Here is a 20,379-nt window from a genome sequence, read left to right as displayed (position 1 = left end):
GACAACGTGACGCGTTGCGATTCAAACACGGAAGTAATCCTGTGGTAGCTTCAACACATTTCTATGGCTTCAACAACCTCGGTGATTTTACTATCAGTTAATGTAGAAATTACCATGATGCATGTAATGCGTTTGTGATGTGCCTGGTGTTACCCCATATGTCTAGTATAGTGCACAAAGAAATCGCATGAATCATGGCTGAACATGGAAATAAAATACTGCAAAGGTCGACCAGGAAAAAGCTAAACAAGTTTCACCAAAGAAGAGGTAGGCTAATATAAACCAGTAAAACACAAATGTGGTGTAATAATTGACATTGCCTACACATTTCTGCAGGTGTCGAATGTTTTTACTGTTGGGTATTATGTGTCTTGATCCACCATATCTTCTTATCGTTATCTTACCAGATAACGTTTGATAGACTATGTTGGTCATTCATGTGTGTTGTGCAGTAGTAGCCTACTCATGGTTGTGTGTGTGTGTGTGTGTGTGTGTGTGTGTGTGTGTGTGTGTGTGTGTGTGTGTGTGTGTGTGTGTGTGTGTGTGTGTGTGTGTGTGTGTGTGTGTGTGTGTGTGTGTGTGTGTGTGTGTGTGTGTGTGTGTGTGTGTGTGTGTGTGTGTGTGTGTGTTTTATCAACTATGTGCAGGTAAAGACATTGTGAAGCCTGGAGATTTTTGGGATGTTGTCGTTCTCACAGCTGTAGACGAACATCAGAGAGTTGCTTATGAGCTTCAGATCAAAGAGAAACTCGGCAGAAAAGAGCTACCACTTGGTGTTCCATATCACGTGTTTGCAGATCCACCTGGTTCTAAAATAGGTGGGTAGCCAAGTTCAGCTTTCAATTCCTCCTGTTGTGTTTTGACCATTTCTAAATCTTCTTTTGCCTTGTGCCTTGTGATTACAGGAAATGGAGGCTCAACTCTATATGCACTACAACACCTTGAGAAAATATATGGCAAGGCACTATCTGCATTTAGAGTGATCCTGATTCATGCAGGTTTGTGTCAGTTTGAGTGAAGGTCATTGTGCCAAAATTTCATCCAAACGCCTTGTTAGTGAAGTTGCAGCATCCTATTACGATAATACATGTTTGGAGCCATCTCGACCTAGACAAAATACATACTTTGAAAAGACTATAGATCATACAAGAAGCTTTGGATATGATGTGCAAGTAAGGCTGCATTATTTAGGGAAAATATGTAATTGCGATTCTTCTGACAGATATTGCTATATGATTATTGAATGTCAATGAACCGATTTAGTTAATTAATAATTGTGCAGCCCTTCATGCAAGTTTGTAATGATGGTTCTATGTTTCCACAGGTGGATTCAGCCAGCGTTTGCCGAGCGCTAGTGCTTTGGGAAAGATCTTCACTGCCCTTCCATGTGGAGAACCTCTGTATCAGATGTTAGAGATCAAGCTGGCTCTATACATTGACTTCCCTGTCCATATGAAGCCAGGTGTGTTAGTAACGTGCGCAGATGACATTGAACTGTACAGCATCCCAGAAGGGGAGAGTATCAATTTCAACAGGACAGGTTTCACAGCTTTGGCCCACCCATCTTCACTCACCATTGGTACGACCCATGGGGTGTTCGTGTTGGATTCAGGGGAAAACTGTGGAGTCTCAGAGATCGAATATACATCCTGCCACCAGTTTTTGCACAAGCCAAGTGTAGATGAAATGTATAAAACAGGTGCAGTTCGCAAGCGACAGGACAGCTGTGAGTCTATATGTGATGCCGAATTTGTATACACAGACAGCACATACTACATGGACTACTCTACTTCAGAGACTCTGCTGAACATGCTCAAAGAAGTTGAGCCATTAACTTGTGAGGTTGATGCATACGGGGACTTTCTTCAGGCTCTGGGGCCTGGAGCCACCGTGGAGTACACTAACAACGTCGCCAACGTAACCAAAAAGGAAAGCAGTCTGGTGGACATCCGGCAGAAGATATTCCACTGTCTTAAAGGCACCCCTCTTAATGTCATCCTGCTCAACAATTCAAAATTCTATCACATTGGTACCACCGACGAGTACCTCTTCCACCTGACTGAGGATCCTACTCTCAGAGAGGAGCTTGGCCTTCAGCCCGTCGCCTTCAGCATCTGTGACTGCAAAGAAGACCTGGGGTCCCCCGTGGCGTGTGTTATGCACAGTGTTTTGCACCCCAGTGCGGTCGTGTCCGCAGGATCAGTAGTGGAGTATTCCAAACTCAGCGCAGATGTTACAGTGGGTGAAAAGTCGATCGTCAGTGGGTGCTTGGTTGACGCTGGGCAGTCAGTTCCATGCCAGACCTTCATGCACTCTCTGTCCGTCAGCCTAAACAAGAGCACTGGCTTTGTGACAGTCGCTTTTAGCATAAAGGACAACCTGAAGCACAGTGTGTCCAGTCCTGCGGAAGCAACAGCCCTGAAATATTTCGGTAGGAGTCTGGTGGAGTGCGCCGAGCGCTGGGGCCTTCCTCCGGAGAGCCTGCGTTTCTCTGGAGACAAATCCGCGTGCAGCTTGTGGAATGCCTGCATCTTCCCCGTGTGCCCTGACCTTAGGAGTTCCGTCTCCGCAAGCCTGCAGATGGTTGAGGCTCCGCAGGGAAGCTCCGTGATCGCTGCACTCAAGGACCTCAGGCTTGTCTCACTGCAGGAGGCCCTGCAGAACAAAAACTTGGAGGAGATGCTGAAGTTCAGAAGAGGCCTCTATGAGGACATTTTGAAGGAGAAGTAACAATTGACCACTTATGTTTAATAATGTTATGCAACAACATAAACAAAGCAACTTTTGGAAATGAAGGGAAACGGATTAATGAACCATAGCCAATATTTTTGTATAGAGATCAAATCAAAGGAACCTAGAACGGTTGAATTTTTTTTATTTCCAGTGTAAGTAATTTAACAAATATCTTTATCCAAAGTTACTCATATGAAAGGCGCTGTGTACTTTTTACCATTGTGTGACCCTAGGTTTTGTTTTGGGCTGGTGTGAAAACATACATGTACTGTATATGAAATGGTTAAAAATTCAGTTTTCGGTTGGTTGGTGTCTCAACAAATGATCATGAAAGTGTTTGATTACTGACAGAGAGTAAATTAATGTCTGAATAATTGATAATAATAATAATAAACATCTTTCTGATTTACAAAAAGCATTTTTTAGAACTACTCATTGTTCCATTGATACTTTCTTTGGAGGCCACAGGATAGTTACCATGCAACAGCTCTATATGAGATTTAGCGTTGGCCAGGAGACTTAGATAAGGTTACTCTGGAATCCCTGTGAAGTACAGTGCTGCATCTGGAAAAGCCTCCGTATCCTTCAGCCATGCCATATAGAGATTACATTCTCCTCAAAACCCCCACTTCAAGTAGCTTTATATAATCTTTTTAGAATGCATTTAAGCTACTTCTTTTCACTTTTGCGCCAAGAGCACGTAGCCTATATGATGAATATGTTGCGAGAATGTGAAATGTCAACCAGAAAAAATTATTTTTTAATCCTTTAACCCCTCCACAGGAAATGCCCTCATATAATTTCTCTGCATGCATGTGAAATCACTAGCTGCCTTTTTTCCTGGGACAGTTTTAGTAGAACAAAATAGAATAACTCAGTGAGAAAGAAAAATGCCAGTCGAATGCAAGTCCTCTGCAGCAGAGGCGAAAGTGAAATAAAATATCAAGACTATCATAAAGACACCTCATTGCTTTAGCTGACTGTTGCACAGGTTTACTGGACAATGGGCACCTGTTGTTTAAGTGAATCCACAGTTTGGTGTGTGTGTGTGTGTGTGTGTGTGTGTGTGTGTGTGTGTGTGTGTTTGAGGCTTGCTCTCAGAGGGGGGAATCAGCTGTCATTGTTGTCAGGCATACCTCTTGGAGGCGAGGTTATTTTTAGTAGGGGCCATGATCCTGCTTTTATCTGCTCTTTGCCTATTGTGTCATACACAGAAAGTACTGTATGGTGTCGGCCGCCTTCTCCACGAGCACGACAAAGAAAACTAACGAAAAGGCCAGCATCCAATGGGGAATTATAAATCAAGGCCGTCTCAAACGTGTACAGGTAACCATGGGATATGGTTTTTATCATAATCTAGTTTGACTCATGTAAATTCTGGAGTGAATGGAAATAAAATAACATGGACACAAAGGCATAAATAGCTAGTGTAGGTGTTGTACAGAAGAAGCTACTATGATAATCTGTATGAGATCTTTTAAATATTTCAATATTAGTGCAAACTTCATGATGCGAGACACTGATGGTGTGTTTTATTAAGATGAATGGAAGAAGAAAGTCAGTGAGTCCTACTCGGTGATAATCGAAAGGCTGGAGGATGACCTGCGTATCAAAGAGAGCGAGTTGATGGAGCTCAAGCATGTCTTCAGGTAAGAGTCCCCCAACAGCTATTTACTTTACTGGACCAATGGGGCGACCGTGCCACGCTAACGCATGTCACTGATCTCCTTATTCCAGCTGTGTGTATCTGATCTGGTTTATTAAACAGGTCATAGCTATTTTATTCAGTTCCATCCATGGGGCTCTTTTTAATTTGATTTTGCAGCTCTGACGATGCCTTCCAAAAAGTGAACTTAAACTACCGCACAGAGAGCGGGCTGTCCCTCTTACACCTCAGCTGCATGTGTGGAGGTATGTGACGAGAGAGAGAGACTCTGTGAGGAAAATGTCGGCAGACATTCCCAATTGACATTCCCAATTGTTTAGGCTTCCACTAGACCACTAAAGCAGCAGCAGTGTGCTTTACCTGAACAGGCAACAAAACGCACATCAGGGCCCTGATGCTGAAGGGCCTTCGGGCTTCCAGACTGACCAGGAATGGATTCACTGCACTGCACTTTGCTGCATTCAAGGCAAGGACGAGACAGCACACTTTTCCTGTGTTCCCTGTAGTGTGCTCTGTGATGGAGCTGATTAGTAGCCATAATAGTAATAATAGAGTTATTATAAACATAGGCCCTTTTACGATACTTTCTACTTTTCACAGCACATGGTAGTCTAAATGCATAAGGGTGACTGGTTTAATGTTGTGATACTGTAACATTTGAACTTGTAACAACTTGGTTTGTCCACATGGTGGCATGCGTGAGACATCTTTCGATGGCAAATACATACACATGTTGGGACTAAAATGCGATTGTGTTTTTGGTTCGTAATTGAAGGACAATGCGGAGCTTGTGACAGCCCTCCTCCACGGAGGTGCAGACATCCAGCAAGTTGGCTATGGAGCCCTCACAGCCCTGCACATCGCCACCATAGCCGGACACCATGAGGTGGGTGTCTGCCTTAGAGCAGTGGTTCTCAACCCTTTTTTGAGTCTTGACCCCCCCCAGGCTTCTACTTTATCACCCGTTATGGGTGTTGTGAACACACAGGACAGCGTTATCATGTTCATAGCAGCAATTACTGACCACAAAGACACAGCACAGACATGAAGGACTACATATTATTATGGCATAAAAGAATTCACCCACAAAGGCAGCAGACAGTATTACTTTTGCCAATTTACTGATCCTTTGCTAAGGCCTATGCATAGACTGCTACCATAGACTGTTTGTTTACGTATGTTACATGTTAAAAATGGTAAAGGTTTTTTGTTTTTAGTGGAAGACAAAACGAGTTTGTTCTCTTATTGAGTAGTATCTCCAAAAGTAGATCATTGCTCTTATGCTACAAGATGGACAGTGCTTGGAGGCCAAGAATATTTCTCTTAAAGTTTAAGTTTTACAGCTTTGAAGTAGAGCATTTCGAAACCCCATCTGAAGCCTATTTTATTATTTCTCTTCAGGCAGTGGATATTCTTCTTCAGCATGGAGCATACGTGAATGTCCAGGATGCTGTATTCTTCACACCCCTACACATAGCAGCATACCACGGACACGAGCAGGTAATAATAACCCTGTGTCTCACCCTGTGAAGTGATCGCTGCTCTCCGAAACAAGCTTGTTTGACAGGCACGCTGTCCTGTCTCCATCCAGATGGTTGAATAGGCGCTCCCTGTGCCTATAATTGTGTGCCTAAACGTGTTTGCAACGTTTGTTGTTGTTGTCTCAGATACATTTGCTTACCTTCAAAGTTGGATTTTCCTTATTGTTTTCATTGTGAGATTACAAAAGCTTATTTTTTTTATACCTGTTTTTACTCAACTTTAGCAGGGGTGCCAATAACTTTGGAGGGCATAGTAACTATCACGCATGAGCTACAGTACTGTACTCGTCTGCCTTAGGTGGCCAAGTTGTTGCTGAAGTTTGGAGCTGATGTAAATGCCAGCGGGGAGGTAGGAGATCGGCCTCTTCACCTGGCAGCAGCCAAGGGCTTCCTGAACATCGTCAAGCTGCTGATGGAGGACGGGGGCAAGACTGATGGTAAGATACACAGGGGAGGAAAACAAATATTGAATGCACTAACATAGTTCAGTATACTCTCTCTCTCTATATATATATATATATATTTCCAATAAGGCTATACACAAAACAATTTCACCAGACATTAATTAGTATTAACAAATACATATCCTCCACTGTACATGAGAAATATGCATGGCATGAGTTGATAAATATGTCCATTTAAGCATAGGAATATACTCCTCAAGCTCACTTTAGAACACACATTCCCACTTGCAGCATCACCACATATTCTTCTTTGATTTCTTTTCCCTTTGATTTTTTTTCTATCCTTGTCTGTTTTTTCCTCTTTCCTTTCTTTATATTTTAATTTCTCTATGTGTTCAAAAGTGCCTATGGACAAATTAGCACCTGTGCTAAAACATTCAAACAATGCATCTGGTTTGTGTCCATATCAAATAAACATTAATGTATATCAATAATAACATAATGACATTCCTTTGAATTATGATTTTAGTAAGGTGATTGGAGTGTTTTTTTTTTCTTCAATATTACCACTTTGTGGAGTGAAGTCCAGTGTTTGTCCACACAGTGAATGCTCAGGACAATGAGGACCACGTCCCCCTGCACTTCTGTGCTCGCTTTGGTCACCAGGACGTGGTCCGCTTCCTACTTCAGGGCAACTTCCACGCGCATCCACACTCAGTCAACATCTATGGGGACACTCCTATCCACCTGTGAGTACGGCTGAGATACACGCTGACACCTTAGACTCTAGCAGTGGCTACATACTGTATAACATGTGGAGTCACTGTAGAAATATGATGAGTAAATGTTTTCCGGCATGCTGAAATTGCTCCACAAAATGTCCTTATTGGTCATGATTGAAGCTGTGATTTTGACTGTCATCAGATTAAACATATGCATATAAAGACAATCTTATAGATAGTAGCTTATGACAAATAATGTTTCAAGATATAATGAGTTATGTAGAAGCGGTCAAGATCAGCTATTGTTGCTGTCTCCATTTGTTTGTATTATTTAACTTCTGGCTGTTCTCACAGGGCTTGCTACAATGGTAAGTTTGAAGTGGTGAAGGAGATTATTCAGCTGTCAGGGACAGAGAGCCTGTCAAAGGAAAACATCTTCAGTGAAACCGCTTTTCACAGGTATCTCCCCCATTTCTCTATTTCAACAGACATGCCTACATCTGGTGCCTAATCTGGTGTTTCAGACTGTATCAGTATAAGTATACTGTATATACTTTTTTGATCCTGTGAGGGACATTCACTGGTTGGGCTGTGAAATATAATTGTGTGTGTCTGCTCTCTCAGTGCCTGCACCTTTGGCAAAAACATTGAGATGGTGAAGTTCCTGATGAGCCAAAATGCCATGAGCATCAACCACCAGGGTCGCGACGGCCACACAGGTAGCAGTGCAGTGCAGCCCAAAGTGTCTCACCTTTTTTTTTTATTCACAGTTTATCACACATCACATGCATTCTTAAACATAGACACGCCACAATACACGTCTCACCTTCCTGAATCTTCAGAGCAGCTTCTGTCCCGCGGGCGACACTCACGTCTCTGCTATTGCCCCTGCCACAGGTCTGCACAGCGCCTGTTACCATGGACACATCCGGCTGGTGCAGTTTCTGCTGGACAGCGGGGCGGACATGAACCTGGTGGCCTCGGACCCCAGCCGGTCCAGCGGGGAGAAGGACGAGCAGACCTGTCTCATGTGGGCCTATGAGAAAGGTGAGGCATGGTGCACCTGAGGAGAGAGACTCCTTTGGGAAGGGCCTTTTAAATGAATGAATGCTTAAATAGATGAATGAATGAATGAATGAATGGGTAAACAGATGAATGAGTGAATGAATGAATGAATGAATTAATTAATTAATGAACAGATGAACAGATGAATAGATGAATAGATGAATGAATGAATGAATGAATGAATGGATGGATGAATGAATGGATGAATGAATGGATGAATGAAGTTATGCTGTGTTTACTTGGTCTGATTGGAACTTTCAATGTGATCGTGAGTCTTAGAAGTCAAATGTTGTTGTTTTTTTTTCAAATAGCCATTTAAAATGGTACAATTCATATAAATAGACAAGACAAACTGTCTGGTAGAGACAAGACATCAGCATCACTGACAGAGAACCACAAGGGTGGATTTTGATAACAGAAAGGGTTGGGATGTTTTTATAGTTTGTTGTTAACTGCAGTTTTTCTTTCAACGCAGGTCATGATGCCATCGTTACCCTGCTGAAGCACTACAAAAGGCCCCAGGATGATTCACCCTGCAATGAGTACTCCCAGCCAGGAGGGGGTGAGGCGCGCTGCAGCTCAGAAGCTCTCACCATGCAGGGCCTTTTAGCCACAGACCGATGCCAATCCTCAGCACTACATTCTTCTTTAGTTACAGTAGCATTATAATGTGTTTTGATTATGTGTTTTAATGACAGTTTAAATGGGTTAAGCTAGCTGTCTGTTGTTTGTGAAGATGTGAAACTTACCGGTCCTTTTTATTTTTCATAGATGGATCTTATGTGTCTATTCCCTCGCCCCTGGGGAAGATCAAAAGCATGACTAAAGGTACGGCCATTGCACGCACACACACACACACTCACACACACACACACACACACACACACACACACACACACACACACACACACACACACACACACACACACACACACACACACACACACACACACACACACACACACACACAAACACACACACAGATAGAATGTTTTTAAAAAGGAGATAGAGCATCTCAGCACTTTGTCAAGAGCTGACTCACTGTGTTCTTGTTGCCATGGTGCTCACTTTGAACTCACCCAAGTGTATGCACAACTAAACACTCCCCAGGTTGATGACTACGGGACTGCTTTTTCTTGTCATTCAACCAAAGTTACACACCTAATATTACTGAACCATATGATTCATGATTTAAAATGTTCAAAATGGTTAGACCTAGACACTGTAATTACTTCCCTTCTGCAGTTGCAGTAGTGGTGTAGACTTCTGTCTCATGCACCACTGACTTGTCTCTCCAGAAAAAACCGACGTGCTCTTGCTCCGAGCCAGTCTCCCTTCCAACTTCCAACTCCAGCTGTCAGAACTGGAGTTCCATGAAATGATTGGTTCAGGTAAACACAGTGAAAGATGTGGCGGAGAATACTGATTGTGTGTAGAAGTGTGGCGTATTTTCTGAGCGTACTACTAACTGGGTATGCATTCACAGGTTCATTTGGAAAGGTCTACAGAGGCAAATGCCGCAACAAAATTGTGGCAATTAAACGGTAAGAAAATGAATTCTGTGTTTATCAACAACAATTTATATTAAAAACAACACCAGTGCACCCCTCCCCCGCCATCTTAGTTTGGAAAGAGATTAATGTTAAGTGACACATACATGTAATAAGGTGTCGTTCTGATATAAAAAGTTATTAATGTTAAGTGCCACATACTGTACATATATATATTTATATATATAATTGTTTTGTGCTCAAAAGCATTGTTGTTTGATGGTCTTGTTTAATAAGTGCAGTGTGTGTGTGTTTGTGTGTGTGTGTGTGTGTATTAATATATACACACAAAAGCATTGTTGTTTGATGGTCTTAGTTCAAAATTGAACCAATGCAAAGTAATTCACAAAGACAAATAAACTACAGTATCATTGTCAGTATGTGTTTTTTGTTTTGTTTTTAATTTCCAGGTACAGAGCCAATACCTACTGCTCCAAATCAGACACGGACATGTTCTGCCGAGAGGTGTCCATTCTCTGCCGCCTCAACCATCCTTGTGTCATTCAGTTTATGGGAGCTTGTCTCGACGACCCCAGCCAATTTGCCATTGTCACCCAGTACGTGTCTGGAGGTTCGCTCTTCTCCCTGCTACACGAACAGAAGAGGTGAGTAGAATCCCTGCAGTGTGGAGAGGAAATAGTTTCACACGTTTTATAATTCTATAGACAACACGTCTTTCAAGGAACCTTTCACAGACTCGACTCCTGTTAAACTCAGACACTTTGCTGTCTTGATTTGCATTGATCTGTTGAAAAGTGTGCTGGAATGGACTGAGCGATCAATGTGACTGAAGTGAGTCGGTAACAATGTTTAAATGGACAGGATCATTGATCTGCAGTCCAAGCTCGTCATAGCCATCGACGTGGCCAAGGGCATGGAGTACTTGCACAACCTCACACAACCCATCATCCACAGAGACCTCAACAGGTGAGCTATTATCCTCCTCAGCATCACTATCAGCAGCGTCATCACTATTGTCATGATCTTCATCACCGTCATCATAATCATCAACAGCGTCATCATCACCAACACTACCGGCTTGCGTAATTCCACTAGATTAGTCCTGGTGTAGAAAATGAAAAACACCATTATGGCTGTTAGGCAGAGGTGAACATCCCAGCTTATGTATTGATTCTACTTGAGCACTTAGCGCAGATATTTTCGCTAATTAGGTCATCTACAGGGCTGAGAGGTTCTGCTTGTTAGGATCAGATGGTTTTGTACTTTTACTTTCTGAACCCTGGATGTCCACCTCTGCTATTAGTGTTGTATATTTACATGGCAAGGAATGCTTCTCTTGCATCTGATGTCCTTGGGTTGTCCCCCAATCTGAATATTTCCTAGCCACAACATACTGCTCTATGAGGATGGCCATGCTGTGGTTGCTGATTTTGGAGGTGAGACATCAGACTTGCCAAGTCTGCGTTGATTTCCAAGAATTGTTCCACTCTTGAATTTTGTTGAATTGAATCTATCTTGTTTCCACCCGCAGAGTCCAGGTTTCTGATGTCTGTAGATGAGGACAACATGACCAAACAGCCCGGGGTTTGTCCTGCATTTCATTTTATGAATCTGTTCTGTTAAATCTTGGCCATCACACAACACACAACATGTCTGCTTGGTTGGCATTCTTAGCTACGCTAATGCTTCAACTCTGCCTGTCAGAGCTCCATATGAAGCTCAGGCAGCCGAGCGGTGAGTGTGATGAGTGATGTTGCCGTGGTGATTGCAGAACCTGCGTTGGATGGCCCCTGAGGTGTTCACCCAGTGCACGCGCTACACCGTCAAGGCCGACATGTTCAGCTACGCCCTGTGTCTGTGGGAGCTGCTCACCGGGGAGATCCCCTTCGCCCACCTGAAGCCCGGTACCGCTCCACTCAGAGCTGGCCTAGCCTTTAGCCTGACCTAGAACTCAGCTATAAATCACCACACAATGACAGGACTCCTTATTACTCCCTGCCAGCTTGCCTGTGGCACACACAACTTATCCCATTACTTAGCCCATGGTAGCCAGTATAAGTATAATGGGAAATGATTTCGTAAATGAATGACTCAGACCCATTTCCTCATAAGTATAGTGATTTAACATCTTGACCTGCAGGGAGTAGCTGCTCCCAAACTTGCATTGAGGTTTTGACAGAGCACGTGTAGTAAATCCATGGTTTAGGTGTTATGACTTATGACTGGGTTGTTGAAAGTAAAGCTTTACACAATACTTAACCTGACTTTAAATACATTGTCTGCGTTTGTCTGAGGTCTTCCATGTCATATGTAAATGGAGGTGCATTATTTTTGGGGGTGAGATCTCAGTCATAATTATATCACTGATGGGATCGTTTATTGTCGGGAGCTGAAGAGTGCTTATTCTCTCCCCCTGTCCAGCGGCCGCAGCGGCTGACATGGCCTACCACCACATCAGGCCACCCATTGGCTACTCCATCCCCAAGCCCATCTCCGCCCTTCTAATGAGAGCCTGGACAGTGTGCCCAGAGGTGGGTGGACTGTCCACACGCCACTCAAACACCACCTTCACTACCCACACAGCATCCCTTCCCATAGGCCCCCATCAGAGCAAGCTACACTGGTTACGCAGTCTATTCTGAGTGACAATAACACAAATGTCACATTTTTTCAATGTTAGGGATTTGAACAAGCATGCAAGTACTGTCATTTTCATATCTTACTTTCAGTCGATTATAATGGCAACATTAATACAAACGTCTCATATTATCGATGTTAGGGATTTGAAGAAGCATGTAAGTAGTTTGCACATAGTCTTTGTGCCACTAACTTTACTTCATGTTCTCTATATCCCTGGCTCTTAGCGTTGCCATGTGCCCTAAAGCGGAAAAATGCCCTGTCGACAGCAGGGAGGTGTTGAGCTCGGAGCTGCCTTTAGCGCCGTGTGGGGACTGAGCCGGTCCCCAGGTGCTGCCCATTGCATGACTCCACAGTACACCGGCCCCTCAGTGAAGCCTGCCAGTTCCCACAGTCCCGTAGTGAGTCTCCGTAATGAGGCTGTTAGTTAGTGCGTGTTGGCTGGCCCTCATTACGGAGCATTCTCTCCATTCCGGGGCAGGTTGTGGCAGTTCTCACTCTCCCTTCGCTCCCTCCCTAACACTCCCCCTGTGCCTGTTGCCGCTGTTTGCTAGGACCTGGTTGCCAACCGACAGCGTCTCTCTCTCTCTCCCCCTCTCTCTCTCTCTCTCTCTCTCTCTCTCTCTCTCTCTCTCTCTCTCTATCTATCTTTATCCCTCTCTTTCTCTATCCCTCTCTCAACAAAAAGACTTTGTCAGCTCAGGTCCCCTGTGAATTCTCCTCCTCCTCCTCCTCTCGGCCGTCCCCTTGGGCATTCCTGCTGAAACTGCCAAGAAGTTTGGAGCAAACCGCAAACAAGCTATCAAGCTATTAGCACACACTCAGCCGAGTCAGCTCTATCGCCTCCCACACATCTACTGCTTCTAGGGGGCATTTGGCCTTTGTACAGTATGCCAGTACTGTAAATCAGGCCTTACTCTGAATACCAAGGTTTTTTTAGGTAAGGCTGCGGCTTTCATAGAAATGCCCTTTGCCTAGGCACCCCCAATACACTTTTCGCAGTAATTAATACAATCCAGGGGATTTGGCATTGCAATATGAATATTGAATGTCTTTTTTATGTATTTTCTTTATTTTGTTGAGGATGATAGATTGTTTTGAAGCCACTTCTCTCCCTGTGGTGAATAGGTCATGAGATCACCATGTCTTGAACTAAACCAAGGATACAGTATGTTGATGTTGAATATGTTAATGTGTACTTAAATGTTTGACTTTGGTCATTCTCATGAGAAGCACTAGTGAATATAATGCATTATTTATTTCTCCTAGGAACGGCCTGAGTTTTCTGAGGTGGTGGAGAAGCTTGAAGAATGTCTGTGCAATGTGGAGGTGGGCTGTGACAATATAAACCTCTTGATCAAAGATCTTAGAAACAGAGTGGACCCCTCTAGAATCTTTGTTCTTAACCAAATCCAGTCATTGTGAGCATAATGAGTGGGTCTTGTTAATGGTGTTGGTGGTGACTGAGTAAATCATTGCTAGTTGTCCAGTTTCTCCGTATATAGAAAATAACTTTATCTGTATAACCTTACAAGTCTAATAGGTTTATTTTCCCAGTCTTCCTGACAAAATAGGGCATTTAGTTAAAACAGTTATCAGCCAAATGTAGCCTAATTGATCATTTGTGCATTTTTCTTTTAACGAAGACTCAAATTTCATAGTCTTCTTGTCAGGGTATCTTTCTCATTCACTCTTTCATTTTTCAGTTCATGTATTGCTCATATTTATTTTAGTGTACTATATTTAGACAGGTGGATGTTTGTTTCTTATGCATGCAGTGGAACATTTGTCTACTCCTAATTGAAGGATTAGATAGCTAGGAAACTTTATTTTTATATACCTTGATTATAGTTGTCTTTAGTTGAGGCAACCATGTGAACGTTTATTAGACACGTTGAATAAATGCTGTATTAATATCAGTGTTTCTTTATTCTGTGCCACATGCAGCTGATGTCTCCGGCGTCCAGTAACAGCAGCGGCTCTCTGTCCCCTTCGGCCTCCTCTGACTGCTTGGCACGCGGTGGGCCCGGGCGCAGTCATGTGGCAGCGTTGCGCTCGCGCTTCGAGCTGGAGTACGCCCTCAACGCCCGTGCATACGCCGTGTGGACTCAGAGGTACAGCGCACCATATCAAAAGAAAACTGAGAGAAATTTTATTGTTGTACGTTATGATGAGCTGAATGGGTGAAATGTGTTCACTGATTTCTGCTGTTGCAAAAGTTCTGTATTCAGTTCGACCACCAAAAGACAAAACAAGTTGGCCTGAAGTGAAGTGCCTACACTGCCCCTCAGTAGCCCCTAACTGAGGTCTAATTATTAATACAGTAGTAGCTTTCATTATATTTACTTTTAGTCTTTTCCAGAACTCCTCTACGTGGGGCTAAACAAACATTTGAGGTCCTCTGTAAAAAGCCTGCTGTAGGCTCCCACTGTGCTGAACTGTTTGCCCAGTGACGCGCTCTCCACTCCAAACACTTCACTGCAGCACTTTAAAGTGCGGTTGCCAGGCGACTGTGTCACAGAGACAAAGGAAAGCAAATGCAATGAAACATGCATGACATTCTGACCAGGGCCCTCCCTGGTGGCCGGCCCTTAATTCTTCATGTGTGTGGTGCTCGAAGTCGAGCCGGAGGCAGCCAGGCAACACACAACACAAGTGACCAGCGAGCTTAGTGGAGGCTTGCCTTCTCCGCTCATGAAAAAGCAGTTTTACATATAGCCACAAGTGGCAATAATCGGCCCGAGCACCTGTGGTTTCCGCGACCAATGACATTTCGTAATCCTATAATGCACTCACATGTGATGTGTGTGTATCAAATGCACATATCTGGTATGTGTACAACATTTCCTAAGTTAACATTTGAAGCACTTACTTCCTGTTGGCTGTGACTGATACAGTATGCATTACTACCCTTGAAATAACTGCTCTTTCTGTTGCCAGATGGTGCTCTATACCAGACATGCATTTTGTGCATGTGAATATTATCATTACCATCATAATCAATAAGTATGAGCCATGTCAAGCAACACATGGCGAATTTGTGACACATGGCCCCAGCCGTGGCGCAACAGGCTGGGGCACCTGCACCGCACGCCGGCGACCCGGGTTCGATTCCCGCCCCGTGGTCTTTACGGATCCCACCCCAGCTCTCTCTCCCACTCACTTCCTGTCATTCTCTCTACTGTCCTGTCCAATTAAAGGCATAAAAAGCCCAAAAAATAACCTTAAAAAAAAAAAAAGAACAAAGAATTTGTGACACATCTCCTGTTTATGTGGCAACATATAAATTAATTATTTCAGCATAATACAACAACATATAAAAAAAAAACATTTCACAGTTCCAAATTAACAACACCTTGATGACACCTTGGCAAATGTACTTTAACACAAAAGTTGTGGCTTGCACCACTGTTTTGTGTCCTGTTCAGCCAGGGTTGTGTAAGAAGACCATGTTTTTTTTGTTGTTGTTTTTTTTTCAGTGTACTCCGATCCTAGTTTTGGGTCTTTCAAGATGTCTAAAGGCAAATGTTTTCAACATGCACTTAGTTTATTTAGCGTTCTTATGCGTTATGGTTTGTACAATATAGTATTTTTATTTTCATTAGGCTATTGATTTAATTGACATTGTTGTTTATTATTGCTATTCATAGTCTTACCAACTTTTTGAATTGTTTACTGTTAAATGTAACTATTTTATTGTTGTTATTTATATGTAGCTTTGGACAAAAGTGTCTGCTAAATTCCATAACCATTTGCAGTAACATTTTTACTGGTTAGAAATCGCTTAGAGTCGCAGACCGCCATTAAATGACATCTGGCTGATGACAATACAAAGTGCTTAGCAGCTCACTTGAGTGCAAGGACCCTGACTCGGCCACTATTGTTCTTGACTGACAGGAGCGCATAAACAGGTTTCAGTTCTCCCTCATTAATTTTTCATGGGGTGGTTCTAAAAATCTGCTTTCTAGGATGCCATTGAGGTAAGAGGTAATAATCTTAGCAATTTGTACACAATGGCTGATGGATTCTGTGTCGTTCTTTTCCTCCTTTTACCTGTACAGCTCAGAACGACGGTCATCACAGGGTCTGTCTTTGGATGATCTCAGGAGGAATTTACAGCAGTTCCCACCCATGGACAGAAATGGTATGTCGGGATTTTTTTCAAATACACAAAATTCAGGTCATACAACAACGATACTTCCTATTAATATTTTTGGATGCCATATGGTAGAATTAATGTAGATGCAGATAGTGGTGCATTTATTGTTACACAAACCACCTATTTCTCCATCTATGTGCAGAAATATATATATTTTTTTTATTTTGTCCTGTTGTCTTTCCTCACAGGTTATGTGTCAGATCCCATGAGCACTATGCGGTTTCATTCATGCAGCAGCAATGGGAGCTTTGAAGACAGCAACTAACACGCTTTTTCACGCTAACAGGGGAGCTACACCAGACGCGTATCTGAAGCGTTCTGTTCGCGACGCGTATGTTGCAGCCGGTCGCAGCAGTTAATTATCACTGTAGTCAATGGAAGTAGCTACACCAGACGCAACAGTGGCGCGTACATTCGAAAAAAATAGACCCATCTTCTAAAATGGATTTTACGCGTCGCGAACTAAACGCTTCAGTTACGCGTCTGGTGTAGCTCCCCTGTAAGTCTCACTACATCAGTCCTGAGTGTCTGATCATCATACAATAACTAACCATTACTGTTAAGATTTATACAATGTTGTAGGTCGTCATACACATGAATACTGTGCTCTTCACACTTACTTTTGAAGTGGTTATATTGTATTGTATATTTTTTTTATGTAAATATGTTTTTTGGTCATTTTTGTTAGGAAGTCATGAATGAGAAGTTTCAAAGATGTGTAATCCTGTGCTTTGACATGCAAAAAGTGCATACAGAAATTACATTAAATAATGCATAAATAGGGTTTAAACACTGGGTACATCTATCAAAAATAAAACTGAACAGTTTTTAACGTGAATAGCATCTTTGAAGTTTTTGGCCTTCAGGGAATGTCAGGTACAGAAATGTAGCTAGGCTACACCAGACACACAACTTGTGTTTGCGGAGTGTATTCTGCAACAATTAGGTGCCATTACAGTCAAATGAACTGGCTACAACAGTCATGATAGTGGCACACATTCAATAAAAAATGGAACTATTTGCTTCCATTTGCATGCCTGGTGTAGCCAGGTTGTCACAAATCAGAGATTAGTGCCACTCATGAAACAATTGTATATTCTTACAGTCCTGGCATACATTTACTGTAGCAAAGTTGTTATACAAATTCCAATTTATTATCATCACTGTATTACAAAGGTTTACAAGGACTAAAAATGAATACATGCTTCATTCAGTTCTGAATATTTAAAGTCAAATATAATTTGAGCTGACAAATGCACCTGATGCAAGACTATCTCCTTGTTGAGGTTGCAGGTCAGTGTTTAAACAAAAATGTATTGTTTAAAGTGTACATCATTATACTGTCACATATGACATGAATGACATCGCTAAGATGATATATTGTGTTTATAACTGCATGTTTTGTCAAACAAGCGAGTAATTCGTTTAGAATGATTCTTGACTTAAAATGTGTGACATGAATTTATTAGTCACTCCAACAATGATCATCTTATTGTGAAGAAAAAGCAGGTATTGAAAACATCACTTCACCATTTCAGAGAGCAATTACTTTATATAAAACATGACTACTAATAAAATATTTGTGCTGACACATTTTAATCATCACTTTATTTTTGGTGAACATTTGAAAAACTATAAAGTGTCTATGCAAACTGTGATTCAGAGTTCAACAGGTACAGTACAGTAGCCCTTCTCTGGACGGAGGAACCAGAAATTACCTATTGAAAGTGTATGCAGTTTTCATTGAAACTCTGCATGTACTGTACACACAACATCAAGCCGGTGTGTTCTCATCTCATCTCAAAATCTCATGCATACTCTGGCTCCTATGATCAAAGGATCCTGTGTGTGTGTGTGTGTGTGTGTGTGTGTGTGTGTGTGTGTGTGTGTGTGTGTGTGTATGTGTGTGTGTGTCGGTCTGTGTACCACTGGCTTGAGAGTGAGTGGATGATTGATTGAGTGAGTGAGTGTGTGTGTGTGTGTGTGTGTGTGGGGGGGGGGGGGGGGTTGGGACAAGTGCACATGGACATGTATGGGTAATGGTAGTCTGTTTGTGCGTCTGTGTGTGTGTGTGTGTTTCCACTGTCCTTTGCTCTGCTTTGCTCTTTAAAGTGTGTGAGCCCGCTTCCACTCTGGGCTGACCTGCGGGAGGTCCACAGCATATGAATAATTAAATTATTTGTGCTGTGAGCGTCCAGGGGTATCTGCTTTCAGTAGACTGGTGAAAGGCTGTGTACACTAGATCCCCCTCAGCACACGGCACATCCCCGAGTGCTGCCCGTACAGTAAATGATAGGTAAACAGTGCATCAGCGTCCGGGAGTAAACATGCCACCACCTAGACTCACTAAAATGGTTCCTCACCAAATCAGTGGATTGTTCGTCTGTAAACAACCATGTTACTGTGCAAACTTCAGAACTGATTGAAGATGTTCACAGGACACATCAGAGTCTTCACCTCATTTGTACTCTACCTCCATATAATCAACAGTGTCTCTGTAAACGTAAAATGCACATTTTTATATTAATACTTGGGTCTGATTGCAATTCAGTCAACAAAGAGAGTGAGTGTTACTCACTGATCTATCATTTAATTGTCAATGTTAATGAAATATGTCTTACCGCCATGGCCCTCGTTTGGTTTCAAGTTCAGTAGCTCTGCTCTGGGTGAGCTGTGGCTAGCCTCGGATAAGTGGTTGGACCAAATAAGCGCGAGTCCTCAACTGAGAAAGTGCTCAGTCTGTCTCTGCTAAGACCCTGAGGCATGACATCCTCAAACCTCAGCTGTTGCTTTTTCTCTGTTGTGTCTTCGGCATGTCCCGAGTGGACAGAATGATCTGTTTTGGCGTGAGATGCAGATTCAGACAAAGATTCAGAGTCCGGTTTAGAGTCATCCTTGGTTTTGGTGGTGGCTATCAGATCGATTACTCTGTCTGATACAGCTCCTTGATCATAAGGTTGGTTTTCCCTGTCCTTTGTTGCTATGCTGGCTGTGTCTTTCTCAGCATATTCAGTTTCAGCAGTAAGCCTAACATCCCTAATCTCTTTATCTTGCCTCTCTTCCAACATGGCTTTGGTTGCAAGAGCTGACTCATCATTGGAATGCTTACTTCTCACATCAGATTCTGCTTTTTCCTCTTTAGTTTCCATAACAAAGTCCTCGACAGTGGTTTCCTGTTTGTCTGCAGTGTGTGCGCTCATTGGCGGCGAGCCGTAATCCTCTTTCTTTTCAGACATTCGATCCAGAGTATCAGAGTCTGGCATATTCATGGACTGGCTTCCCTCCCCCTTCTCCGAGTGATCCTCCATATTATCCACTTTGCCCTTTGACAACGAGGAGGTGTCTTTTATGTCATCTAAGGGCTCTACAAATGTCTGAAAACATCCTCTGGTTTGGTGTTGGTTCACCCACTTGGAGACAAGATCTCCCACTGCCTCTCGCTCTAGGGGCAAAGGAGACGTTAAGCTCTCAGCCACAGACTGCTCTCCATTGACCACATGCTCTTTGGGCTCTTTCTCAGTGTTGTCCCGCTCTTGTGCGTCTAGTTGACCTTCCTTTGTGCTTGTGTCTTCCTTTCCTTCGGAGTCCTTTGGCATGTGTTTGTGCCCTTTGGTCTCCAGATCACTGCCAACTCCAGCTGCCACATCACATGCCACAGTGCTGCTTGTGTGACTGGGCACGGTGTTCAGTCCTGCTGGCTCTTGGATGAGAAGAAAAGGCTCAATTTCCGTGCTAGTCTCTTCAACTTGTCCGTCGTCGTGTGTCGCGTGCGTGTCTTGCTTTGTTGTGCCTTGTCCGTTCGGGTCATCTTTTGAAGTCTTCGACAGAACACTCCCGCGGCTGTCACCGTCAGCTGCATCAAACGGCTCTTTGACTTTTTCATCTTCCACCTTCACCTGCGTCTCAACAGACCCGTCCGAGCTCAGCTTCCTGTCACTCTT

General features: G+C 43.0%; 1 protein-coding gene across 3 annotated transcripts; it reads left to right on the top strand.

Annotated features, from left to right (window-relative positions):
• The first annotated feature begins 39 nt into the window (after positions 1 to 39).
• tnni3k (TNNI3 interacting kinase) lies at positions 40 to 17,276 on the top strand. 3 transcript variants are annotated; one of them, XM_062556061.1, is made up of 27 exons: positions 40 to 267; positions 648 to 818; positions 906 to 998; positions 4,274 to 4,382; positions 4,559 to 4,644; positions 4,768 to 4,865; positions 5,175 to 5,285; positions 5,801 to 5,899; positions 6,239 to 6,377; positions 6,949 to 7,093; positions 7,421 to 7,525; positions 7,691 to 7,785; positions 7,964 to 8,113; positions 8,607 to 8,693; positions 8,903 to 8,959; positions 9,430 to 9,522; positions 9,618 to 9,675; positions 10,092 to 10,286; positions 10,504 to 10,608; positions 11,026 to 11,078; positions 11,174 to 11,226; positions 11,414 to 11,546; positions 12,064 to 12,173; positions 13,549 to 13,608; positions 14,227 to 14,393; positions 16,341 to 16,423; positions 16,627 to 17,276. In XM_062556061.1, the coding sequence occupies exons 1-27, from the start codon at positions 195 to 197 to the stop codon at positions 16,701 to 16,703; spliced, it is 2,805 nt and encodes a 934-aa protein (XP_062412045.1). In that variant the 5' UTR covers positions 40 to 194; the 3' UTR covers positions 16,704 to 17,276. The 3 variants fall into 3 exon arrangements, with proteins under 3 accessions (XP_062412045.1, XP_062412044.1, XP_062412042.1); XM_062556058.1 differs by lacking the exons at positions 40 to 267; positions 648 to 818; positions 906 to 998 and adding an exon at positions 3,946 to 4,059; XM_062556060.1 differs by lacking the exons at positions 4,274 to 4,382; positions 4,559 to 4,644; positions 4,768 to 4,865; ... (19 more) ...; positions 16,341 to 16,423; positions 16,627 to 17,276 and adding an exon at positions 1,325 to 3,148.
• Positions 17,277 to 20,379: the final 3,103 nt, after the last annotated feature.

The sequence above is a fragment of the Sardina pilchardus genome, chromosome 15 (assembly GCF_963854185.1).
Source record: "Sardina pilchardus chromosome 15, fSarPil1.1, whole genome shotgun sequence".
Lineage (NCBI taxonomy): Eukaryota > Metazoa > Chordata > Actinopteri > Clupeiformes > Clupeidae > Sardina > Sardina pilchardus.
Note: the sequence above shows the minus strand (reverse complement) of the source record. Positions and strands in the feature narration are given on the sequence as shown.